We start from the raw sequence: 27,028 nt of genomic DNA, 5'->3' as shown, positions 1-27,028 counted from the left end.
CAGGAATGTTTTTAGTCCAGAATGTGCTTTTTCACATTGATTTTGAAGGTAGCTACCATATTCACACTGGGGATGTTATGATGCTAATTTTGATAATGGCTACAAAGCAGAATTGCTGTTCTGGAAGTAAATGGAATTTTTCTCTTAAACTAAAGCATCAGCATTTTCAGATGCTCTCAGCCTATGGTGTGGTCTGCAGAAAATGAGGTGATCCCTCAGTAAAAGCTTTGAACACTCAGCTCGTTTGTTTGTGTTGGTGGTTTGTGACTATACATTGCGCAGTGAAGCCATCCGGTGCAGAGGTGGCTAACAGCCGTGTTCCTTACGCAGATAGGTGCAATGACCATGACACCAAGACTTCCTACAGAATTGGAGACACCTGGAGCAAGAAGGATAACCGTGGAAACTTGCTGCAGTGTGTCTGTACTGGTAACGGCAGAGGTGAATGGAAGTGTGAGAGACACACAGCCCTGCATACAACAAGCACCGGTAAGTGGGGCATTGTAGCCTGTGCGGTCAGGGAAGGGACTAGGAGTGGCATATTTCTGATGCTTGGGACTTGGAGTTGAATTGTGCCATCCGAAGTTAGGTACCTAAGAGTCTTGTCAGGGGAAGAGCAGCAGCCAAGAGGGTCAGAGTGCAAGAGATGCTCCACGTTTGTGCATGCGTAGATAAGATTAATTGCACGAGTGGGGCTTGCACATACAGATGTGATTGCCTAGACAATCGCAGCGTGCAGTAAATCACACCTAGGACCATCCATCCAGGAGCTATCTGCTAGCTTTGGCTTGGTTAATATTTGAACTTTATGTGTTTGCCTCAGGGTAACTTTCTTGAAATGCCCTTAATTTAAACTCTGCTGAGACCACCTGGTTTCTTTGACAAGATAAATGCATCTGCTAATGGCTGGGCTGTGAAACCCAGAAATGTCAAGGAATGTGTACAATGCTGTTTAATACATGTGCATTAGATAGTTTGCAATTTTGGTATGAAATATTACCTAGTTTATAGGTAGCATGTATTTTTTGCCCAAAGCTTGTTGAAGTCTTCAGCTCCTACATTTTTTCTGCTATTTTAAGGATCTAGGTTTCCTATTGGTGAGTGAAGTGTAAAACTTCTGTGGTTTTCTGCAGCATCTACACTAAATTTCTCTTGGTAAATGACCTTTAACTGTTCGGTACCAGTAGGTTAACTTCAAACTCCCTGAAGGTCTAAACTTCAAATTGCACAAAGCTTCAAGGGTAAAGCTATTGTACTTTGTTGCCATTATTAATTCCCCTGTTTCGGCGGAGCTGAATTTGTGGACATTCCTTTGGGAATCATTGGCAAAAATTTCCATAATGTAGACGACAAGCCTCTTTGTCTCTCAGTATTATTCCAAATGGTAGTGGGCCAGAAACTTTGATTCAAAGTTCAAAAATTCCAGGGTAAATGCATACATTTGTGGCTTATTTTTCTTTTTCAACAAAAATCCAAAATGAGTCCTTTTTGCCTTATCTCCCTACTTCCTTGGTAATCATTTGTGCTCTTGACACTGATCTTGATTTTTCTCTTCTTCATTTCCTTCAACTAAATTTTTTCCCCAGAAAAAAAGGTTTCTAAACAATTTCTGTGAAAGGCAGTTGAGTCTCCTAATCCTTTCTAAAGCCACTCAACAGTGGTGGAAACCAGAAGCCATCATTAGCAGAAGTGGGAGTCGTTCTTTTGATTTTTGCAGTTTGCTAAGTGGGATAATTAAAATAAATAAGAGTTGTGCCTTTGATCCGATGGAGTGCCTAAGGTTTTATTATCTCAGCATTTAATTGAAGCATTCTGTTCTCTAGCTTTGCATGTGACGTCTGGCTTCCCTCTCGGGTTCTTTTGCAGGGTCTGGCTCTCCTAGTTTCACAAATGTGCAGACTGCGTTGTACCAGCCCCAGCCTCAGCAGCCCCAGCCTCAGCCGTACGGCCAGTGCATAACTGACAACGGAGTGGTGTACTCTGTGGGTATGCAGTGGCTCAAGACACAGGGCAGCCAGCAAATGCTTTGTACCTGCCTGGGCAATGGAGTCAGCTGCCGGGAAATAGGTAGGAGTTTGTTTACCTAGGAGATTTTGGGACTGCCCTGTGGTTTAATTTCGAAGTAGAGTCCTTTTGTGTGAGTATCAGAGATGTCCTCTGAGGAAGACTTCCTGGAGGAAGGTGCAAGTGGTGAAGAAATAGTTGGTTTGGTTACTGAAGCCTGGTTCCATAGGGCAAAAACATTTCCCAGTGAGGGAAACATTTACTGCTGAGGGACAACAAAGCCTAGGGAAAACAAAGCCCTTGGGGAGCAGCCCTTTGAACTCCGTTCAAAACAAGCTGCAAAAATATATGCTTGGAAAAGTATGTATAAGAATGACACAACTGCAGAGCTAAGTTGTCTGTTGGTGTGCATTGGCCCACGTCCGTGGCTATCAGTGTGGGTTTGCGTAGCCAGTGACATAGCCCAGAGGGGCTATTGCTGTTTTAGAGCCCTAAGATATGGGGCTTGCGTTAAGCCAGAGTCTAATTCTGTGATTTGCTTGTTTTAAAGCTGTGACCCAAACATATGGTGGCAATTCTGATGGAGAAGCTTGTGTTCTGCCTTTCACCTACGATGGGAGGACTTTCTATTCCTGCACCACTGAAGGCCGCACAGATGGACACCTTTGGTGCAGTACCACTTCCAACTTTGAGCAGGACAGGAGATACTCCTTCTGTACTGACCAGAATGGTAAGTTGTTCTCTGAGAATCTTCACGTACACTTGACCCTTGCGTACAGATGGAGGAGGAAACAGAGAACATAAGGACAGGCTGCCTGAACAATTACAGTAGTCTGGAGGATCTGTAGGTGTGCCTCAACAGCAAGGCAGTCCTGTGAGTGAAGTGCGGGCAAGGCACTCTTGGGATCTTGGCAACTTTGGAGGGTGCTTAGGGTCATACAGGCAAACCCTCAGAGTCCTCTTCTCTCTCCTCTGAGCTGACTTGAGGACAGGGTACCTCATCAGGACAGAGCTTTGGCCCAAAGGAGACTTAGACTTTGCCTTTGCTTGGCTGAGTTGCTAAAGCAATGCCCATATTAGGCTGCAAAGAGGAGGCTCTCCATGGAGTACAGTTTGTGCAGTCCTCTGTCACTCCCTCTGTCCTGACTATCTAGCCAGGATGCCATATATAGCAGTAATTTTAATGTGATTTGTGATTACTGATCAAGAGCTGGCACATGACTAATGTGGCTGCATTCCCTCTTGTCTGTGGATGGTCAGTGTTCCCTTTGCAGCAAAGGTCTACCTGTGTGGTTGTGCTTCCTGGAAAGCCCATCAGACATCCATGGAGCAGTATCCAGGCAGCTTCTCTGGAATCTGACCTCGGAGAGTGTTTTTCACAGATCCACATGAAAATATTCAATTTATTTTTTTTACTCTGTTCTCCTTCGGTTGTTTGTTTCTGATAGAAGTGGAGCCTTTCTTTACAGCACATACCATAAACTTTCTTCTAAAAAAGCAAAAAACAACCCAAACCAAACAAACAAGACCACTGTCCCTGTCCATACACACATTCTTGTTTTGGTGAGACTTCTTGTAATACACTGTGGGGAATGAAGAATACCAACACAGGAAAACTTAAGCAAGTGTCTCCTTGTTCCTCGTTATTTGTAAAGCAGAGTTGCTCAAGAGGTGCGGAGTTCAGGTAGATTACATCCCTCTTTCCACCGCCACTTGGAAAACATGAAGCTCCCAGCCTGCAGAGAGGTTTTGACTCATGCTGTCATACGCAACTGAATTGTAACCCTTTTCTGAGGGGTAAGGTTTTCCTTTAAGCCGAAGGGCACAACGGGGTAGTAGCTTCAGAGAGCTGACATAGGTGTGCTGAGCACCGTGAGTGTATGCAGTTCCCTGGGCTTTGGCAAAGCTACTTCCCAAGCACAGTAAGCTTTGGTTTTACCAGTTCCCCAGGAATTCCCATGGCTGGCTCCGCAGCTCCTTCCAAAGCAGTGTTTGAAATGAATTGACCTTGTGCAAGCCTTGTGTTTCCAGATCTGAATTAATTAAAGCCAAAAAAAAGAGCCATGGATAACATACAGGGTACGTGGGGAAAAAGTAGTGCTAGTGGTTTGTTTTCCAAGCTTTCTCATGCTAAGGGAGACTGCAGCCTTCATTTGCATCTGTTTTCTGTTCACTTTTGTACAGTTTTGGTCCAGACACGTGGTGGCAATTCCAATGGTGCTCTGTGCCACTTCCCCTTCCTCTACAACAATCGTAACTACACTGACTGTACCTCTGAGGGACGGAGAGACAACATGAAGTGGTGTGGAACCACTGAGAACTATGACGCTGACCAGAAATTTGGGTTCTGCCCTATGGCTGGTAAGGCTGAGAACCGTAAAGGGGTTATGGAATGCCTCTAAGTGGCTCTTTGAGCTGGAAAGTAAAGAGCTGTCTGTCGTTGATCATTTATTGATGACCTCAGTGAGCTGCATCCCAGCCCAAAATGCTTTAAGGCATTTTTGAAGTTCTGTTTTGTCTTTTTTTTCTTACTGGTCACCTATAGCAGAGATTTAGACAACACAAGAGAAGGCAATTTCCATTACTTCTTGGCTACAAGCCAGCGATAGGTACGCTTCTCAACTGGTGCAAACTGGTGTATATCCATTGCAGAGCATTGGACTGTAGTGCTTTGTAGCAAATGAGGTTTTTATCTTGCATCTACCAAAGCCTCTCCCTCATTGCTCATTACTTCCTCTTGCCCGATCTGTGTTTAGGAGTAAATCTGTACTTGTAATATCGGTGTGTTACCCTGAAACTAGCAGTAGTGTCAAAATCAATACTGGAGCACACCACTCCTACAGTCTGTGCCCGTCTCTGTGTTGGCAGGAGGGGACGTGGGAGGAAATGTGACTCCTTAAATGAAAGGCCTTTGGTGACTGGTGGCAGTGCAGCATCTGAGTCTTTAAACAATATGTGGAGCATGCGGGTCTTCAAATGGTGATGTTTGTATGAGGGCTTGTGTGTAACCAAAACTGGTTCTCACCCCTTGGCCATTGTACAGGAGCTATTCCTAGTAGCTTTCAAATGGAAATTACAATGACTGAGCCCCAACAAGGGACCTGCACTTTGAGAATGTCATCACCCAGCAAAAATGCCATTTGAAATTGAGTGGGTGCCTAAAGCTTTGTTGTTAAGATGCAGAAACCACTAAGAAGTATGAAGAAGCATTGCAAATGCTCTAACCCCTCAAGATTTTGGCCACATGAAGTATCCTCTTGCTTTCTTCTCAACCAGCCCATGAAGAAATCTGCACAACCAACGATGGTGTCATGTACCGTGTTGGGGACCAGTGGGATAAGCAACATGATATGGGCCACATGATGAGATGTACTTGTGTAGGAAACGGCCGTGGAGAATGGACTTGCATTGCCTATTCCCAGCTCAGAGGTACTGACTTTCATGCTGATGTCACTGCTTTAGTTTAAGTTTTGGAGGGGTGGGAGAAATTGTTTTTCTGACCCATCGCTGTGAATTTGAGCCGAGACTCAAGAACTGTGTGTAACCAAGCTTTTCTTTGGAGCAGAAAGGGAATCAGAGAGGCTACGTGAATCCCTGTCTTGTTTACATGCTGCAAAAGTAGTGTTTCAGCGTTTGCAGGTTAACAAGCAGACAAACCTCGATGAGCTTGATCAGTAGATATCCCTGTCTCCTTTTCTGTATGTTTAGGTTTCAGCACCACTGTGACTTTACAGAGAGCTCAGCAGAGGCACCTCCCCCCTCAAGAACAGACAAAATCCCAGACTAGTCTGCAGTTTGACTGCAGAACTGTCCTCTTTTATTGTTCTGCAATAAAACTTCCAATTCCTCTCTGCTGGATTAGCCTTTTGCTGGCCAATCTATATGAAAACTTGGCAGGACAGCATTGAGATTATTCTTTATTTACTTATTTATATGAGTGGTCCAAGTGGATAAGTGCTTAAGCAATACCAAAAAGAAAAAGAAGACTTAAAAGCACAGACATTTGATCATCCTACAGCTAGCTCACAGCACTGGCTTCATGTCTGGAAAAGGCAGGGGGGGTTGCTGTTAGGCATCCAAGAAAGGGCTCTTAACACCACTGCTGAAATGAGATATAATTTATAAGGAAAGCCTCACTCACTCTAGGAGAGGTTTTTTTTTTTAAATATGTTTCCCTCTGAACAGTGGGAAATGCACTGCTGAAATGTTCTGATCTGTGAAACTCCTTTTTCCACATACACAGCTAGTTCTCTGCAGTTTCATTCTGGAATTAGAGTGGTCTTTCTGGAGAGAGGTCGAGATACTTTGCTTTTTCAAAAGGCAAAGGTTATCCTAGAAGAGCTGTTAGAGCAGCCAGAGAAGGTCCTTAGCACCCATAGGAGGGTCTGAGCGCTGCTTGATTTATCCTGACGCCAAGCCTGTGGTGTTGGAAAGTATGATGGGGAATGAAAGCCTAGGATTAACTGAGTCACTTCCCCAAGGACAGATGATCTGTGATGTACTCCAGAACAAAACTCGGGTCTCTTGGGTCGCAGTTAACAAAACAGCCTGCTTCTGGGGAGCATTTTTGTGTTCGTTTTGTCTCTCTGCTCCTTGCTGTCATTAGACTGGCATTAGGAATTCTGGGCTGGGTGACAGATGCGCACATGGCTATTCGCCTAGTGGACTGATACTACTGTTGTACTTCAGCATGGGATCGGGATCTGGTTGCTGTGTTTTGAGGGAGTAGAAGATTAGTAGGCACTAGTAGCATCTTGGATGCGTTAACAGATCTGCTCCTGTCTTCAGGTTACTACAAAGTGTGGCAGAGATACCCAGCAGAATAACATCCTGAGGATGTTTGTATTGCTTTGTGGTGTCTTTATCTATTTGAAGGAGCCCTTTTCTCCTTGTGTGATTCTGAGGATTTCAGGCAGTACTCTCTGACGTGTTTCTGTCTAGACCTTCCACAGAGGAGGTGGTGGGAGACTTAGTGTGCTGCTTCAGTTTTCTGTTCACAAATGGCATCTGTCAAAAGGATCAGCCAGGCAGTTCTGTAGCTTGAGTAACATACAGTGCTCTGGACTGTGTCCTACACAGACCCCTTTTCTGTGAGTGCTGCTTGTTTGCACACTGCTGATGAAAGAACTGGGGAGCAGTGGTATGCATGCACTACTAATCTCTGATCACAGATACTGCAAGGGCTCCCCTTTGCTTGAATGAAGCTCGTCACAGTCACCCTCTGGTTGAGAGGAGGGAGCGATGTGCCAAGCAGAATGATTTTGTCTTAGTGCTTAGAGCTGTTGCTGACAAACTGTTTCTGCTCTTTCTCAAACAGACCAGTGCATCGTGGATGGTATCACCTATGATGTGAACCAGACCTTCCACAAGCGTCATGATGAGGGGCACATGCTGAACTGCACGTGCTTTGGCCAGGGTCGGGGGAGATGGAAATGCGATCCAGTTGGTAAGCCACCACCTCTTCCTGCTTGCCAGATGCGCTCTGTGGCTCTGTAGAAACTGGTTATGGTATAGTGAAACTGGTGTGTGAATTTGTGCCCAGCTTTTGCCCACCTTCTGCCCACCTTCTGCCCTGAATTGCACAACTGCAAAAGTAGAAGTAATACTGGATTTGCTGGAGGGTAAGTGAAAGGGCATTCTTAGTTTTAAGAATGTAAGCTTGGGTTATCAGGTGAAGTGATAGTGAAGTCAGTGATGATGCATTGTGGCAACATACCTCTTAAACTGGAAAAGGTTGTGGTAATGGGGCATGTTAGCCCCAGGCTGGGGTGATTTGGCTGAATTTGGGTATTTGAGTTGTTGGCCTAGCAGGCCAGGCTCTTGGACTGAATGCTGATAAAACAATATGCAGCTAGGTACTGATGCTAGGATCAGTTTTCTTTCCATTCTCTATCCTAAAATCTTCTTAGGTCTCCTCATTGAACTGAGAAAGGAGCACCAGCATATATTAACTTACCTTGGACTAAATTGGTATTTCTTTTGGCTGCCCTTTGTTCTGGCGAAGAGAGAAAGCTTAGGATGAGAACATGTGTTAATAGCACTCCGGAGGTTAGCTAAAACCATCACGGTTCTCTGCAGGAATGAGGAGATTTCATCTCTTCTGCCTCCCCCCCTTCCCTAGTGAACCTTGATTGGAAGATAAGACCTGGCTGTTTGGTTTGCAATTACTAAATCCAAGAGAACTTCAAACTATTGCCAAGAAAATCTATTAGAAAGTACTGGTGGTTAATTTCTGCTTTATTTACAGTGATATCTGTACAGGTTTACTGGAGGAACTTGGACTGTAAAGCTCCTAAAAATTCCTACTTTGAAAGAAGGAGAGGGGGGACAATTTTGGCTGTTTGTAAAGGTGCAATCAGTTTAATTTTGTTGGCACTCTCTCAACAAGGCTCCTGTTTTCCCAAGCAAGCATAATGCTAGTTCTTACTGAAAATTTCCATTGAGCCAGAAACAGACAAAGGTCACACTAGAAAGCGTACTGAAGTGCTAGTACCCTGTTGTGTTTACACTAGCTGAGCTGATTTCAGGATTTGATCTGTTCTCCTTTGGTTTATACAATGGTAAGTCTGGAAAGACTGCTGAAAATGAAAAGGTCATTTTGGACTTACAAAGTATAACTGAACTTTGCTGAAGCCAGTAGAACTTCTGCCATTGATTTCCTTGAGAGCAGCTTGGTTTAGCTTTTGATGAAATCAGTTGACTGGAGAACTGGGCTCCGCAACAGATAGTTCAAAATAAATCCTTTCTTGAAGGAACAGTCCATTGACTTACCTGGGAAGCTTGCCAGGTGGACAGCCTGTACTTAACAGTATCTTCAGAAATGCATCACAGCTGAATTAGCCCTCTAGTATCTCACTTAACACATGTGGTGAGGTATCAAGAACCTTGATTTGAGATTCAGTTTCTGTTGCTACTTCATGTAACTATATTTGCCAATAAACTTTGGTGTTAACATTTCTTTGTGTAAAGTCTCATGTGACTTACTGTTCTGTGTTCAGCATAGATTTTTGACTGTACTTTCAGTAACGTGCAGTGGTTAACTGTCTCTTTCGTCCCTTTAGATCAGTGCCAGGATTCAGAAACCCGTACCTTCTACCAAATCGGAGATTCATGGGAGAAGTACGTCCATGGTGTCAGATACCAGTGCTATTGCTATGGTCGTGGTATCGGAGAATGGCATTGCCAGCCTCTGCAGACCTATCCTGGTAAGAAACCCGACACATAACTAACTCCTCTGCATAAGGAAAGCAATCTTTCCACCTCTCACCTGTTCCTGTACATCATTTCTTTTGGTTTCCTTTTGAAACAGAACCATTTCCCTGCCTCCCTTGGCAGACAAACAAGTACCATGATTATAAAGAGAGGGGCAGGCTGTTAACAGCTATTCGTAAGGCCAGGCTTAGTTTAGAGAATGACTATGTGTTCACACACAGCTTGCGTTTGCAATGCCTCTTGGTATTTAGCAATATCTCTCCTGCAACCCTCAGTTTCTGATGCTTACAACTCTTACATGTGTAGTCTTTCCTCTTCCACTCACTGGAGAAGCAAAATCCACCACAGAGTGAAACATTTTTCCTGTTTGGTGCCCTTTAAGAAATTAAGCATTTGAACTTCTGTTTGCTCAGTCAGTTCCTGGAAATCTTTATAGGGACAGGCAATGCCTGTTTGTTGGCTTGTTCTGTTTCAGTTCCCTGAACAGAATGTGATAAGGGGAACCTGTCTACTTTCCTGTTTAAGGCTGCAACTGCTCCTGTCCTAATCTGAATAAGATGAAATATTAAGGCTATGTTGTGGCTTTGCTATTGGGAGGAGAAGATTGTGCTCATGACATTGGTTTCCCAACCCATCCTGAGCATAAATGTGGAGGAACTGCTTAAGGATTGGATGTAGCAGTTTCAGTGCTGAGGTGACTCTGCTTTTGTATGAAGATAGGTTAGGAAGAGTCTGTCTGCTCGCTAGCAGCAATGTATTTACCCCCAAGTGTCCTGCAAGGTAAGAAAGGGAATGTGAGGCTCATTCAAAAGAGGGTTTTAATAGAGGTGCCCTGCTGCAGAAGGGGACTAGCCCCTTTGAAGTCTGTTGCAACAACATGCTTCACATAAATAAGGTGAATACTTATTCTCTGTGACTTGGTTGACACACATCGTATAGTGTGGGTGCGACAGCACCCTGTTGAACGTGACCTGTACCTAGCAGCGCTGGCGGGAGCTGACTGCATTTCTATCCATGGCCATCCAGTAAGTGAGCCAGAGACAAGGCAAAAGGACACTGGGCATGTAGAACTATGGAGTTGCCTATCTTTGGGGCAGCAGACTAAGGAGAGCAAGGTATAGGAATCAGGCCTTCTTTGGACTTTTTTTTCCTGGAATTTCTTACTGGGGCTTACTGAGCTTCATCGACTCCTGTCTGACTGCTTAAACAAACATCAACCTGAGCTATGTGAAATATGCATGCCTCCAGACCGGAGACCGGGTCTTCCGGCTGCTTTAGGCACAAGGGTGACAGAAAATGTGTAAATAAACCAGATCTAATGTTTCTGAATGTAGGTTTGGGGTTAGATGAGCTTTGAAATTTTCTGCTTGTGGGCACAGGTCTGTTTGCCTGGAAGTCCTATTAAATATGGAGCAGGTATATATAAGCAGTTTGTCCAAATAAATTATAATTAGAAATGTCACAAGGGGGAGAGGAGTGAAAGTATTTAATGGCTAAAACAAGACACTTCCCTGCAGTTTCCAGTGTGCTCTTTGCTGGGGTTTTCTGAGAGCTAACATGAGGACAGTGCTGCTGAGTGTTCAGAGAGACCTCCCCAGCATGGCTGGGCGGGACTGAAAAGAGAACCATGGGATCATAAAATCTTTCCTTCTCTACTGGAGAGCTTTCTGGAGAAAATATGCCTGAGCCTGATCTACCTAATTGCAGTCAGTAGTCTTCAGCATTAGAGTGCTGCTGAACTTGTATTTTCATGAGTTTATGGGCCTGATTGGTCTCACTACCTGCATAGGGCTTCACATTTTCATGACAATTCAGTGGTTCAATTCAACTGGTTAAAAAATATAGTAAAAGACAAGTGGCTCTTTGCAGGGTGTGTTCAGTGTCAGATCAGGAATTTACCCTCACCTTGCCACAAGATTAGACCTGGAATTGGCAGACATTTCTCATGTGTTTCCATGCTCCCACTGTAGAAGGTATTAACTGATAGAAGCAGTTAGTTGAGGAGGAGCATCCTCTCTTTCAACAGTGTGACTTTGCTTTGCAGACTTTTTCTGTACCAGACCACTCTGGTTTTCTGTGTCATTGATAACTCACAGGACATTAATCCTCATGTTAACTCCCCCACAGAATATATTCTAATGCATGAGTTTTCTAAGTAGCGATGAACCATTAGATAGAAAGATAATATAACTTATCTCCCAGGTAAAGAAACAGTGTGTGAGCCATATAACTTTCTTGCTTTTTGATGACTCCACAATGAAGGCAGAAAAAAAGCATCTGCACTATGTTAAAAATGGCAACTTGCTTTTTCAGGGTCAGCTGGGCCTGTTCAGGTGATCATAACAGAGAGTGCAAATCAGCCAAACTCCCACCCCATCCAGTGGAACGCTCCTGAACGATCTCACATTACCAAGTACATCTTGCGCTGGAGACCGGTGAGTGCCACATTCATCATTATTCATTCATCAAAAACACTTCATTTGGCTTTTTCTGGTGGGTGAAAGAAGTGACAAAATTTTGGCAAACTTTAGTTGCTAATTCAGTGTCCTTGTCCAGTCGAGGTCAACTGTTACTCTGAGGATCAAAGTCAACCGGTGCTGTACAAACATTTGGTGTTTTCCTGCCAAACTTTACTGGTCACTGCGCTCATGAAGGATCTTGCTAACTAGAGCACTAGCACAGTAAGCAGACAAGTTTAGATCCTTCCTCTCTTTAAGTAATAAGTCCTTGTGGAAACTTCTTCATCCTAAGAAACATTGCTTTAGTACCATGTGCAGATCCAGAGAAAACTGGGATAGATTTTACCCTATTAATGAGGAGGTGAAAATGCGTAGTAAATGAAGACATCAACAGCTAGTGTAGGATTAAACAGTCATCTCCCATCTTCTATGACATCTAAACCAAAGTTGGTTAACCACTGCCTGTTGGATCATTCATATTTGAGGAATGATACGGTTTAACCAGTGAGTTGTGCTACAGTTCCCCTGAGTACAGCTTCACAAAAGACCACCTAATGACTAAGAACACTAGAACCTTGATGGTGCCTATTATTAAGAGAACAATAAAGGCCCTAATCCAAAGCCATTTAAAGGCACTGAGTCTTTTTACTGACTTCAGCGTATCTTGGATGAAGGCCTGAATGAAATGGACTTTAAAGACTGGAGTACAAACCTCAGAGGACAGAGCATTATGTTAGAGCTGCCCGTAGAGTTCAAACACAGGGTAGAAGGGAAGAACTTTTCTGTATATTGTTTTCAGACGATGGCTTAGAGTGTTACTGTGAACAGCCTTCAAATAGGAGTTTTCCAGCCATTCCTTCATGCCTTACTGAGTTTTCAATAAAGGAATGAGTTTGTTTATCTGTTACAGATAATGCTCCCTTTAGAAGGGGAAAGTTCAAAGCTAGATTGCTTCTCCATTTACCCCAGTGAAACTTAATCACCCAGAATGGCATTAGCCCTGCTTCCTGGCATACTTGTCTCTTCTCCTTTGTCTTGATTCCATCTGTGCATTAGCCATTCAAGGCATACCTGTGTTTGAATACCACAGTGCTTGGTAACCATGTGGCAGGTACCCCTAGGTACCCCTGCTTGCAGACATGGGAGTGTCTCACTGTCTGAGTGCCTTTGCTCTTGCAGAAAAACTCGGGAAGGCAGTGGAAGGAAGCCACCGTCCCTGGCTACCAGAACTCCTACACCATCTCAGGCCTGAAGCCTGGTGTGATATATGAAGGACAGCTCATCAGTGTTCAGCAGTATGGCCACAAAGAAGTCACCCGCTTTGACTTCACCACAACCAGCACCACAGCAGTGACAAGTAAGCCGAGCAGTGGAGCATCCATCTCTTCCGCCTAAATCTTTGTTTAGTGCATCCCACTTAACTCAAAAGTAACGATTGTTTGTCAAATCTTTCTCCTCTCTTGCAGGCAACACTGTTTCAGGAGAGACAACTCTTCTTCCTCCTGTGGTTGCTACTTCAGAGTCAGTCACTGAAATCACATCCAACAGCTTTGTTGTCTCCTGGGTTTCTGCTTCTGACACAGTTTCTGGATTCCGTGTCGAGTATGAGCTGAGCGAGGAGGGCGATGAGCCACAGTATCTTGGTGAGGCAGTATTTGAGTCTACTAAACCAAAGCATTGCTAACAGCACGTCACTGTTTTCTGTGACAGTCAGCACAGCGAGTGACAGTAGTGAGGATCTCACTGTCCTTCAGTAGGATTAAGTCAGGATATGAGAGTGGCAGGACTAGCTCAGATTAAAAGCCCAGTTAGTTCATTGTCTTTTCTTGATCAATGGCTACAAGTTCATGTCCAAGGCAGAGTGTGAGAATGAGGCAGGTATATAGCAACACCGCCACTCCCAGCATACTGTGCCAGGATCCTGCAGAGGAAAATGCTTTGAGGCAGGGCGGGTAGATATTTTTATTCTTTTCAGCTCCATGAATTTGTCCAGTCTTTCTTTTTTTCCTTTTGAATCGTACAAATTTACTGGTTTCCAAGCATCCTGAAATGAGCAGCAGTGCAGATGAGAAGAGAACCAAATCTGTTTTTCAAAGTGCTGCTATACCTTTGTTCTTCCATCAGAATGGACAGAGGGAAATCTTTCCCAAATGCCCTGTCTTGGCTACTGGTCAGATCATTAATGTTTGTCCCAGTCTGCTCTGTCAGTTGTTTTATTTGGGCTAGATCTTACTCACCTTTGATGATGGGACAGCTTAGCTAAGCCAGGAAAGGAAGCTGGTTAAAGGCACCAGGACTCAGACCTAGGAATTGAATTCACTTTTTGAGCATCTGCTGTAGAGCATGTGTCACCACAGGTAGCTTCATCTTAACTTCTTTTTCCTTATTTCCTGTCTTAACAATGGTCATAGCAATGTCTCACAAGGATTTGAGGTTATAACAGCTATTTGGTCATGAGGGCGATAGAGGAATAACATGAGAAAAAGAACAGTAATCCTCTGACCTCATAATTCTCCCTGGACTGTTGCTTCCCTGAACTCACAGGCTGGGACTCATGAGCAGAAGTGGCATACTCTGGGACTGCCAGCACTGTCACCACCTTTCTTGTCTGCACTCTGGCTGCCCAGACAGCTGAGCTGTGTTGTGAAGCAGCTCCTAGCTCATCTGTCTGCAGACAGAGGCAAACTGAAAGGCAATTTCCAGTTTCCCTTCAGTCTAGCCAGTAAGGAGCAGCTTCATGGGGAATTTCCTACATCTGGCATGTAGGTGGACATCTGGGGAAAGGGAGGGGGGAGAGGAGTTCATCAGCCTTCATAATGTCATTCTTCTCTGCTCATGAGTCAGTCTCTCCACATAACCTGTGTATGTGAAAATCTTTCCATGTATTTCGGCATTGAAAATATGACAGTCAGGGCATGAAATGAGCACTCGGTTAGCTGAGATGGCTGAACACCAGCAGCACGCAGGGGGCAGCTGCTCAAGTTGCCCTGCCATCTTGCACCTCACGCCTTGCAGTCCTTGGTGTTATCCACTTCCTGAGCGTGGAGACCAGGCCCAGCTCTCCACACAACTTTTCTGATGTGGACTAAAGACACAGTGCAGAACAATCGCTATTTTATTGCAGGAAGGCTGTGATTCAGCCCAATTATTTCATTTGGAGAGAAAGCAAGAGGATAGAATGGCTAAGGCAATTTTTTCTTTCCTGCCTTCCTTAGATCTTCCAAGCACAGCCACTTCTGTCAATATCCCTGACTTGCTTCCTGGTCGCAAGTATATTGTTAATGTCTATCAGATCTCTGAAGAAGGAGAGCAGAATCTGATCCTGTCTACTTCACAGACTACAGGTATGCGCGAGTGGTTATTGCTGCACTTTGAAAGCTGTTTTTATTGTTTGCTCAATAAATTTGTTACCTCTCATCCTCACGCTTGCTGTTCTCCTCTGTTTATTTCCTTAAACAGCACCTGATGCGCCTCCAGACCACACGGTGGAAAGTGTAGATGACACCTCCATTGTCATTAGCTGGAGCAGACCACAGGCTCCAATCACAGGTTTGTCCGATTGGAGTGCACCTATTTTGCACTGTCAGTAGCATCTGAGATGTAGGTAAGAAAGAAAATGAAGCATCATTCTGGGACAGCGGACTGGAGTGTAATTCTGCCCGGCCTGAGAGACCAGCTGGAAATCATGTGGCCAGTTCAGCATTTGCTGGGTGTCACTGTGAACAATTCCTCCTGGGTTTGTGTTAAATAAAAACAAGCCCTGTGACCGTCTCATTGTATCTATCACCCAGACTACGCTGTAACAAGCCTGAGGACTGGGTAGACCCAAATCCACGTCAGAAATATTCTAATCCAGGTCAGATTATGCTTCGTAAGGCGTTATGGCTGTGTGATCTGTAGCTGGGATGTAGCACAGGCAGGCCACAGGTCCTGCTGCAGGTCAGGACTATTGTTACGAAACTTCAGTGGGCGGATCAGTTTAGCTGTAATTTCTAGCATTCCTTGTGCTGCCGTGCTGGTGGTGGCTGAGTACTGTATATACTTCTCTTGATTTAGGTTACAGAATTATCTACACACCCTCCGTGGAGGGCAGCAGCACAGAGCTCAACCTGCCTGACACTGCAACCTCCGTCACGCTCAGTGATTTGATGCCGGGTGTTCAGTACAATATCAGCATCTACGCAGTGGAAGAAAATCAGGAGAGTACTCCTGTCTTCATCCAGCAGGAAACCACAGGCGTCCCACGCACAGGTAATGGTCAGTGTGTTCTGGCCATCAGCCGGTGCCCTAGGTTGTCTTTAAGGGGCTTCTGCTAAGAGATCCTTTTAAGAGCCTGGTAAATCACTTGTCTAAGTACTTGGCCTGCAGATTTTTAAGGTTATGTACTCGGATGCCACAACACACCTCCAAATCATTGACCTGGCTTCTCCCTTTCAGTCCTAACCATTGTTTTTCATTGCAGTCAGTGGGGGTGGGAGATTGCTCAGCATTGACTGATGTGCCAAAATAACACTAAACGATCTGAACATGAGGCGCCCACAATTTAAAAATCTACTGGTTTTAACGTTCTTTGAGTATCCGATTGGGCTGAATAGCCAAACCAAAAGAAAGGATAGTGAAAGAATTGGGATCTGATGTGGTGGCAGTGGAATTTGATGGTCCTGCAAGTTGCAAGCACGTGTTTGCAAATGGGAATTTACCAGGAACGAACTCAGCTCAATGATTTTGTGGTTTGGCATCTGTATCTTCTAAAAATGTGCATTGGTTAACCTTAGGGCAGTATCGGTCCTAATCTGAAGAAACTTGATTTGAACGTAGGAATTCCAGGGTGCAGTATTGTGGACCAACACAGCGGGAACTGGATTTTGCCTTTGACTACAGTAAGGCCAGATCAGCCCCTGTACTTGTTTAATTATAAAAGATGGATTTTAATGATAGATATTCAAAAAATGCCACGGGTTTTGAAAACCCTCCCTTTTAATTTTAAAAGAAGGTTCCTCTTTCCAGCTCTTGGAGTATGTTGTGTTTCACCCCTGCCCAGGCTTTTGGTTCTGCATGTGCTTGAAGTTCTGTAGCATATTACATTTGGTCTTTCAGTTCTTTCTGTGTGACAGCAAGATACCTGCTTTGACTGAAGGCATAAAATACTTGGAATTATTTAGTGACATTTTGAGTCATAGTCTGCTTGAATATTGTCTAAGAATGTGTGTATACATGTTTACAGTGACGTTACCATGACGTTTTTAATTTGATAAATACTCTTGAGCTGGCCATTGTTTGATGAAAATTAACTTTTTTTTTCCTTTGGCTTCTCTCGCCAGTTGCTCAGGACTCCCTCTAACACCATTCTGTTGCTCCATTTTCAGATGAAGTTCCTTCACCCAAAGATCTGCAGTTTGTGGAGGTTTCCGATATCAAGATCACCATCATGTGGACCCCACCGCAGAGCCAAGTGTCTGGCTATCGAGTGGAAGTGATCCCCGTCAATCGCCCTGGCCAGCATGGCCAGAGACTGCCTGTCACCAGGAGCTCTTTTGCTGAAGTTGTTGATCTGCTCCCAGGAACAACCTATCTCTTTAAGATCTTTGCTGTGAGCCAGGGCAGGGAGAGCAAACCTTTGACTGGACAGCAAACCACCAGTAAGTGTCTTTCCTTTGTGCTTTTTTTTCAGCCATTTGAAGGGCGTATTTCTCTGTCGCTTAGAGAAATGTATGAACAGAGTGCATAAAGTGCAACAGTTAGAGCCCAGGAGGTATCCCATAACTAGGATGACAGGGCTGGGAATTCATTCAGTCAAACAACAATCTCTTCAGCAGATTTATCCTCCTCCGGGGCTTTCCAATGGGAGTTTAACTCTCATGGCACTTTAAAACAATTTTGTATGGCTGGAATTCAACTTTTTTATTACTGGCTGAGAATTGATGAGCCCTGCAGTTCTTTTACAGCACAGATCACAGCCTGTGGTTTATTGGTGGTTTTTTGGGGTTTGGTTTTTTTTTTTTGAGGATACCTTAGGGCAGATTTCAGCATGTCTTGGGAGCCTTGCTGAGATTGCTCTCAAAATCCCTCTCTCCTTTCTGACAGCTACATACCTATTTGGCTCCACTGTCAGGAGTTCTGCCTGCACATGTAAGGACAGGTCTTGGCATTAAAAGGACTGCATTTCAGCTTTGCCAGGTCAGGCCTGCCTTTCCACAGGCTGCCTCACCACCCCAGAAACTTTGCTGTCATCCCAGTGAGACCTGGGGAACCTCTGTAGACTGTTGACAGTTGCCATGGGAAGCATATATCTCTTCAGGAAGGGTTGTGCAGGCTCTCTTAGAAACCAATTGCTAATGATCTGGTGGCAGTGCAGCACATCACCAGTGTGAGGCAGGAGGACAAGCAAGTACACAGTCTGACAGGCATTGCTTTTTGTTTTGCAGAGGCACAGAGTAGAGAGGAGCAGTGGCTTCGCAAGATGTAGGCTTTCAGATAGAGGAAGAGGAGTTTAGCACAGGGTCTGGGGGTTGTCTCCATTTTTTACCCCAGAGAAGCAGATCAGAACGTGGTTCATTTGAACAGATTCTGTTATTGGGTAATAGAAGGTGACTCGGTGTTTGTGGTGTTCTTTGACTGGGTCATATTGTTTGAAGGACCAAAATTCAGCTGTGCACGCTTGCTGCTGTTCTGACACTTTTAACTGAGAACAACTTCTGAGAATCCAGCCCAAGTCTCACAAAGATGAGAGGGAAGGAAAGGAAATGGGATAATCTGGAATACAGCCATGCTGTTTGAGAAGTACTAGTTACTACTCCTAAAGTTAGGAGCCATGAATAGTGTCTGTCTCTCCTACCATCTCCCTGCATATGAAGGAAGAATGGGATCCTTATATTTGTCCTTTTGATGTAGGTACCTGATCTGAGGGTAACGCAGATGGTGTGAGTGCCCTCCCTCATCTTCCAAGCGAGCCTTTCAAGAGCAAGGATGGGACTTAAGAGTCTGAACTCTGTTGGAAGCATTTAGAACAAGAAGGGTTCAGTTCCTAGTTAGATCTGTAATTTTTGGTGGCTATTTTCAGGAGCCTTGGCTAGGTGTAGAGCTCCGCTGAAAATCCACACACAGAGGTCTACACTGCAACATAGACATTTGATTCAGGCAGCAGAGGGCTCGTTACAAATGTCTGGAATCATTTTCCATAGGCTATGATCATCTGCTTAACTGCTTTCCCTAAACCACATTTCAGAAAGTATTCACATAAATTGCATCCTGTAATCGAAAGTCCTGGGAAACAGAAATCGTTCAGAGTTCCCAAGGAAAACCCTGCAGCAGAGGTCTCTTCCCACGGTGTAAATGTTTCTCTCTCTTTGGCCTCTCGTTAAAAAGCAGTCCACAAATAAACTCTGAGTGTGTGTGTGGCTTTTTAATCTTCCCCTTTTTCCTTTAGTATGGGGAGAGGAAGTGATAAAAGCCTAATAGACCTGGCAAATTAAATCGTGCAGAAAGGAACTGACTGTAGGCTATAAATCAGAGGAAGATCAGATGAGACTTAGCACAGATCTAAGTATCAAGAAGGAATAAAGCGGACTGGAGATGGGTGCAAGGAGGATCACACTCATCCTTTGTCTTTTAAACTATCTCCTCCATCTTTGGAGGTGGTGGAAGAACAAAGTCCTCACTTCCTTTTTCCTCCCCCCTCAAAAAGGGAGCAAACAATTGGGGAGAAAAAGACAAAACTTGCTTCCCACTGAATCACTGGGAGAACGATGAAAACATTAATTTTTATCACAAAAATGTTGTTTTGGAGGGGGAGGGAGCATTGGTGGAACCTCTCCTCATTGCTCTTAATTTCAGCATACAATTGGGACCTAATCAAGGTGGAGAGATTTCTTATGTAGATGCTATAAACTCTTCTGCAGCCAGTGCTACCCTGCCTGCTGTAGGGGCAAGTAGCTCAGGTGTCTTTTCCTCTCGAGCCTCATCTTGTCTCAGCCAAAGGTGGTAACACCTCTGCCATTCACTGGGCTCCAGCGGAGTGCTGAAGAGGCTGCCTTGCTTCAGCCTCTTGTTTATGTAGTTTTCTGGGTTGTCAGTCTCGGCAGCTTCCCAGGGGCAGTGGTAAAAAGAGCTGTTGCAGGAGTCCCATGGGAGAGATGAGTGTGCTTAGAATCATCATGTAGTCAGTTCCATGGTGTGATTATTTTTAATCTAGGAACTGGTTTTCTGCAGAAAGTCGCTGACTGTGACTTATTTTTATATTAGAATGACAAAGTGGGGGTGTTTTGTTTTGGGAAGGGATTTTGAGAGGGCAGGGAGTAGGACTGGGCAAAGATTTAAAAGATTAGATCCTTTAATGAAAAGGAGCTAAAGTTCGGTTCCCTTGTGTATGCCGACAAGTTTAAACTGAGCTGATTTTTAAAAAATGCTCAGCATTCATGAGAAACTATTGACTTCCCCATGTTGTGGCAGTGGCAGTGACCCAAATCAGCGCAGCCCAGAACACATGGGTCTGCCTGGCCCAGCATATTACTCAGGTGGCACTGAGGCATGGAAATAGTTATTGCACTTCTATTTCCAGCTCTCTCACGGTCCCCACCTTTGCTGTTCCCTGCTGCTGCACTCGCACTCTGAGAAATACAGGCTCAGCTGCCAAATTGTCTGGCCATAGTTTTTGCGTGGTAATGGACATACTTTGGAAGTAGGACTCAGCTGGAAAACTGAGTCATGTTATGCTTTTTCTTCCCCAGAGCTTGATGCCCCGACCAACCTGAGATTTCTCAATACCACGGAGCATTCGGTGCTGGTGTTGTGGACACGGCCCCGTGCTGTGATCACAGGGTACCGGCTGAGTGCAGGTCCCACAAGAGGAGGTCAGCCAAGGACCTACAATGTGGGACCGTCTGCCTCCAAGTACCTTCTCAGGAACCTGCAGCCTGGCACCGAGTACACTGTGTACCTTGTGGCAGTTAAAGATGACTTACAAAGTGCCAGAGAGACTGGAGTCTTCACAACCTGTAAGTATAACAGGCACATTGTCCTCTTCCCTGACGCCCTGACCGTTCTTCAGAACTTGTGCTGAAAGTGGCTATTGTGAACTGGTTTACAGAAGATGCCTTTTGAAGTAGCATTCCAGCAGAACTGCTTGGGAAATACTCCGTGTTCTTCTTTTTGAACTACTTGGCAGAAAAAAGAGAGTTATTTGCATGAAAAAGCTCTCAGTAATAGATATTTCAGCTTTTTGGTGATGAAGACCAAAAGGGAGAACTTCCTACTGGTACCTCAGTTTTTGTTTAACTGAATAACAAATTTAATTTTACTTGACCGTGCCAGTTAATTTGTCATACCAAAACCAAAGAAGAAAAGCAAACAGCTCCCTTAAATGGGCAAGGAATAATTAGTCTGTCCTTTGCATGAAGCTGAAGGCAGTCATTTTTCAAGCCCAACCATACCATCTAAGGCAGCTCAACTCAGTTACAGAAACTGACACAAATGCTGAGTTTTATTCTCCTTTTTTTTTATTACATTTCAGTCATCTGTACTTGTGCTGTTGGCTTGGAAGAAACATTAAGCAAACTTTGGGAGGAAAGGGAGTTCTGTAAAAACCCACACATACTTCTAGAAAGAACAAATAGATTCACTGTTTAAATGATGATGAAGCAGTCATATAAACTAACAAAATTCAAAGCCATCCAAGCCCAGAACCACATCCTTTTCTCAAAAGAGAATGTGGTTTCTTTTAGGACAATATGAAATTTCAATAAAGGTTCAAACTTTTAATCAGAGTAGCACTGTTGGCATTGGCACGGTGCTTTTTGCTGACAGACAGCCTTATCTATAGATATTTCACAATTAGGATATGAATAGATATCTCAGATGAATATCGCCTTCAAATTCTGGCTTATCTGAATGAAACCAGCCCAGTTTAAGACAGTAGATTAATAAACCAAGCCTCCTCATTAATAATGAGGTCGGTTCAGATTAAACTCAGTGAAGTGGAGTTATTTAAATGGATTCTGGAGTACACAAAGGGTTGGGCTTCTGCGTGATGCTCCTGACAGATATCAATGAGACCACAGATTCCTCAGATCGACTTTGAGCTCTGTTTCACTCTGCTCACTTAAAAAGAGCTGAAGATGTTGGTGAGGGAAGAGATTGTCCTAGCTGGGACAGCTGGATTACAGACAAGGATGCAGTGTTCTGCTGAGTGAATGGCAGATGGTGGGTGAAGGGAAAAAAGCTGGGTTTTGAGAAACACTTTAGATATCATGCCAAAAACAATATTCCCCACATTGTCAGAGCTGGATGTAGAGAGGACTCATGAGTCCTGGTTCAATATTTTTTTTTTCCTCGGGAACAAAATAAAGCACTGACTATGCTTACTGTGTCTATCAAGCCCAGCAGCAGACAGAAGTCATCTGTCAGATCCCTCCCAAATCACTGGATTTTCAGAACCACTTACTACATACCTGTCGCTATTTGGACTGCTGTAGGTCAGGTTTTCTCTTTGGCGCCATCACAGCAGTGAGAATTCAACACTGTCAATTCACTTCACAGATCAGCCTGTTGGCTCTGTTCCTCCTTTTAACACAGAAGTGACTGAGACTTCTATTGTCATCACCTGGACACCTGCCCCACGGATTGGTTTCAAGGTAGGAGAAACTGAAATCCTGTGTTTCTTTTTCCTCTTGCTTCATTGTCATAGAGAGGGCAGCTTAAAGCTGTTTGCTGAGGACTGCAGTGAAGATAGTGGCACAAAAATCCTCTGGACTTCAAATCAGGTTCATTAGTGGGACACCTAAACCGCAAGTTAATAGGATTAATGGTTGGTGTGAAGCATACAGACCCATGATCCTCATGTTAGATGTGAAGTCAGGATGCTGATGGTTATCTGGGCTTGGGAGTATTTGAGACTAAAAAGCAAACTTTACTGCTTCTCTGCAGCTGGGTGTGCGTCCAAGCCAAGGCGGAGAGGCTCCCCGGGAGGTTATCTCTGACTCTGGCAGCATCGTGATCTCTGGTCTGACCCCTGGAGTGGAGTACACCTACACCCTCACAGTCCTGACAGACGGCCAGGAGAGAGAGACTCCCATTGTCAGAAGAGTGACTACACGTACGACACGTTTGCTTTTCCACAATTATTCCTCCTTCTGCTCTCATCCCCTCTGCTCCCCAGATGAATGGCTGTGTGCTGGGAGTCAGTTCTAGTCTCTTTCTCCTGTTATGGTCTGGAAGGTGTTTTGCTTTTTGATGCAGAGGTGACAGTAGCACTTGCTCATGTGATGCAGGGGCATGACTTCAGGAGATTATTTCCTTAGCTAATTGCGAAGGGTGAGGGTATAACATGGGGAGGAGGGATGCTGAGGGGAGCTAGCGTGGTTCTCAGTGCCATAAATGACAATTTGTCTGAATGCTTGCAGCATTGTCTCCACCAACCAACCTGCGCCTGGAGCCCAATCCTGATACTGGGATCCTGGTAGTCTCCTGGGACAGAAGCACAACTCCAGGTAACTATGTGAACAGGTGCTATGCTCAAACCTCCTCTTGTGCCAGAATGCTCACATTTGTTCTGTGGTGCCTTGCAGTTCATTAAGGAGACTTTGATGGGAAGCTTGCTGTTGAGTAATTTAAGGGAAAATATATATAGTTCTAGATATATTCAAGGATGTGATTCAAGGAGCTAAGTATAGGTTGTCATAGGACTTTTCCTGATTTACATTCCATGTCAAATGCTATTTTGGAGCATGAATATGTTTTGAATATTTCATCAGGTTTAGGGATTCAGAGGATTTCTTCAAATAGCCCCAGCTGTTTCAAAAAAAGTCCAAGGGAAGGAAAGCAGAATTGAACCAAAAAGATTTCTGGCAGTGAAGAATGAGTTTGTATTCGTGGGATTTCTGAAAGTGTTTGAGATGAACTCTTGTACCACAATAGCTGATGGGAGCTGTACAACTGACCTCTGTAAAACAAGGATTGAAAGCTTTTGAAACGCCCACTCTCAGGCAGTAGATCCATCTTTTCTTGACATGTCATGAGATTTTCAGTTTGGTAATGTCTCAAAGGGAATTGGAATTATGCTGTGAGTGGCACGGCTGCCTCCTGGGAAGCTCATTTCGGGGTGCTTGACAAAGGAACCTCTTGCTTGCTGGGCTGAGGGTGGCAAAATCACTTGAAAAAAGTGATGTGTTTGCTTCAGTTGTCTATACTGAGGCCTGATGTAATCCATACAGCAGGAGATCACTGCATACTGGTATATCTGTATTTCAGGCATCAGTGGGTACCGAGTGACCACTGCTCCTACCAATGGGCAGCAGGGCTCTACCCTGGAGGAAGTCGTAGGTGCGGATCAGACCACCTGCACCTTTGAAAACCTAAACCCTGGTGTGGAGTACAACGTCAGTGTTTACTCAGTCAAGGACGACCAGGAGAGTATGCCCATCTCTGAAACCATCACACAAGGTAATGAAAGGATGAGCAGCTACTCAAAGTCAAATTGCTAAGCCTGAGAGCTATACATTACAGAATTCTGATGGCAGAGGGCTTGGACTTGGAAACAGAACAGCCGTGTGCCAGAGCAGTCTTTATAGCTGTGTACTACTCTGCTCGGGCAGCCTGCATGAGCAGTGATGGCGGTAGAGGTGAATCTGTTATACCAGTACACTGAGCTGGAGAGCAACGGAGATTTAACTTGGCCCTGCAGCGCCCCAGCATCTGGAGCACAGCTGGTAGGAACGGGAAGTAGGTGAAGAGAGTGGGAAGCAAGCACAGGAGGAATTTTGGCAGTGGTAGTGGCAGAAGATCACTTCAGCACAATGGATAGGAGAGCCAAGATTGAAAGGTCCATTACTGTAGAGCTTCTGGGACGCAAAATGGTGTGTGCCACCCCGCATTCCATGCTGTGAGGACCGCAGAAACTACCTTTGTAACCACAGCAGCAAAATTAGTATGCATGTCCCTAAATAGTTCCGTTTCATTTTCCTTTGTGAGGGCTTTGTCTGTTTTTGTTTCTGCTCAGCCCTGAAATGATGCCAGCTGCTGTGTGTGCTTGCTTTTATAACACTGCTTTAAGATTTCCGTGCTTCACTGAAGTGCTGTATGTTCCCTGGGGGTGAACTAATGCTGTGATACTGCATAATTAAAGCAGTAATAGCTTTAGGCCTTTACCATGTCCTGGTAGGAGAAGGCTAAGAATGTACGTCTCTGGCTTTTACCATTCTTTACAGGTGGTATGGTACATGCACTCCGTGTGGATAAATAATGATTTTACAGAAAACTGGCAACTTCTTTGCATCTCTTCTGTAAAATAAGTCTTTTCCCAGAAGGACATTAAAATGGAACATAACCGCTATTATTAAAGCCAAAGCTTTTGCCATATTACTGTTCCATAATTCATTTTCAAGCTAACTTGTAATGGTCCAACAGAATGGATGCTGAATCCTGCACCTTTGGCTTGCCCACTGGTGTCTGATCCAGAGGGAGGAGGAGCATCCACCAGATCCCACTGATTTCAGGATTGCCCTGCTAAAGTTACACAGCCAAACCTTGGAACTTAAATCGATGCCAGACTATTGACTTGAGCAACTGAGGGTTCATTGTTCATTAAAGGTGCATCTGACATTCCCCACCCCCTGCCCAGTTCTGTCGGTCTTAACATGCAGGAAGAGACCAGCTTTGCTAATACGAACGCTATTGATAGGGAACAGTCCCAGCTGTTGGGCATACAGAAATCTAGGTAATATCCAGAAGGTCAGTGACTCGGTTCTGAGATTTTGAACAATTCAGCCAACAAATCAAATCAGCCTCTTGGCAACGTCATGTGCTGGGCATAACCTCGGAACAGGGGGATGTTGTCACTCTTACAGAATTCTTATCTTTAAAGGTCATTTTTAACCATTTGCCATCTTTCCAAGAAAGCATTTCATTTCTCACTGTTCCATATCATCTGTTTTTAGCACATATATTGCAGCAGTTAGTGGTAAGTAAAACTTGAGGAATTCTGGGCTGGATCCTCAAGCCGCCACAGGGATTTGAGACTTTTTTTCCCCAAGTCCTGTGCTGTTTGGATAGTGGATGATCTGCCTGAAGCTTTGAGATGGTTCTCAACAACTGAGGCTGTAGTCTGATTTAGTCCCTTCAAATGGGTTGATATTTTTGTGATCCCAATGGTAAAATTTAGACTTACTATTTGAACAACACAATTCTAGAAGGTTAATCAACTATTCTTTCAGAGTAGTTGTTTTATTTATATCTTAATAGACTTTCCTTTGTTCTCTACCTGTGACAAAATTTGGGTATGTTTTTTCTGTTTTCATCGGAAAGTGATGAGTCTTTGTGGCTCATCATTGCTTGAAGTAAATTTGTTGCCAGTTAAGTGCCCCTTGTAGGTGTTTTTGAAAATTGTGTGTCTGAGGTGGAAGTGCACTGTCTTCAGGTGATTGGGGTTTCAGGTTCTGTCTGCAGGGGCAGCTGGAGACTGAACTGCAGGGTACAATATAAAGAGGAAAAAACCCCAAAAGAAAACAATGAAAAAAGCCAAAAACCAAACCACCAGAAAACCTCCTTTTCCCCTAAACCCCCAGAGAAATTCTGCATATCACCGCAATTGCTTCTCGGGTTCCGTCAATGTTGATAGTGATGAACACTGCTTTTCTCTCCCTTGTCTTTCTTTTGCCTCTCTATGTCTTTGCCTTTCCCATCCGCTCTTTAACTCATTAGAGGTGCCCCAGCTCACTGACCTAAGCTTTGTTGACATAACTGACTCAAGCATCGGCCTGAGGTGGACCCCGTTAAATGCTTCCACCATTATTGGTTACCGCATCACAGTAGTTGCGGCAGGAGAAAGTGTCCCTATTTTTGAAGATTTTGTGGACTCCTCAGTAGGATACTACACAGTCACAGGCTTGGAGCCGGGCATTGATTACGACATCAGTGTAATCACACTCATTAATGGCGGAGAGAGCGCCCCTACCACTCTGACACAGCAAACGGGTGAATTTTGAAAATTTCTGTGTTTTGTGGAATGGACGGTGTTTCATGCTGTCGCTGGCTGTCGGGATGTCGGGGCTTTGTCCAAAGAGGAATCGAGCTGCTCACTGAGGGGAAGCTGAACAGACCCAGCTCGGTGTTTTTTCTAAATGGCAGCTGGGGATGGAGATGCGCTGCTCTGTTTTCTAAGTTGAGACATTTCAATACAGTGAGTGGCTGTAGGCTTGCCTTCTGCTATTCAGATTTCCGGGATCCAGTTGGAATCGAGAACCTGACACGTGAGCAGTATATTCCCCAGACTTCTAAACCGCGTTTCCTCAAAATCAGAGTGCCAAAGGGCAGAGCAGCTCAGCAGACACCCTCCAGCCTTGATAGCTATTTGAGCTTCCAAC

At 44.4% G+C, this 27,028-nt stretch overlaps 1 protein-coding gene across 1 annotated transcript in view; it reads left to right on the top strand.

Moving 5' to 3' along the window:
* FN1 (fibronectin 1) overlaps window positions 1-27,028 on the top strand; it is a 49,944-nt gene that overhangs the window by 2,867 nt on the left and 20,049 nt on the right. The window contains exons 4-23 of the mRNA XM_010133014.1: window positions 331-489; window positions 1,867-2,067; window positions 2,555-2,734; window positions 4,189-4,365; window positions 5,281-5,433; window positions 7,322-7,450; window positions 9,066-9,209; window positions 11,530-11,651; window positions 12,855-13,032; window positions 13,142-13,318; window positions 14,891-15,019; window positions 15,135-15,224; window positions 15,732-15,926; window positions 17,042-17,314; window positions 20,402-20,668; window positions 22,209-22,303; window positions 22,596-22,764; window positions 23,072-23,158; window positions 23,919-24,110; window positions 26,367-26,639. Coding sequence (XP_010131316.1) covers window positions 331-489; window positions 1,867-2,067; window positions 2,555-2,734; window positions 4,189-4,365; window positions 5,281-5,433; window positions 7,322-7,450; window positions 9,066-9,209; window positions 11,530-11,651; window positions 12,855-13,032; window positions 13,142-13,318; window positions 14,891-15,019; window positions 15,135-15,224; window positions 15,732-15,926; window positions 17,042-17,314; window positions 20,402-20,668; window positions 22,209-22,303; window positions 22,596-22,764; window positions 23,072-23,158; window positions 23,919-24,110; window positions 26,367-26,639 — 3,390 coding nt within the window. The remainder of the gene's footprint in view (window positions 1-330; window positions 490-1,866; window positions 2,068-2,554; window positions 2,735-4,188; window positions 4,366-5,280; window positions 5,434-7,321; window positions 7,451-9,065; window positions 9,210-11,529; window positions 11,652-12,854; window positions 13,033-13,141; window positions 13,319-14,890; window positions 15,020-15,134; window positions 15,225-15,731; window positions 15,927-17,041; window positions 17,315-20,401; window positions 20,669-22,208; window positions 22,304-22,595; window positions 22,765-23,071; window positions 23,159-23,918; window positions 24,111-26,366; window positions 26,640-27,028) is intronic.

This window comes from Buceros rhinoceros, unplaced genomic scaffold (genome assembly GCF_000710305.1).
Source record: "Buceros rhinoceros silvestris isolate BGI_N320 unplaced genomic scaffold, ASM71030v1 scaffold23303, whole genome shotgun sequence".
NCBI lineage: Eukaryota > Metazoa > Chordata > Aves > Bucerotiformes > Bucerotidae > Buceros > Buceros rhinoceros.
This window is presented reverse-complemented; position numbering and strand designations above follow the sequence as displayed.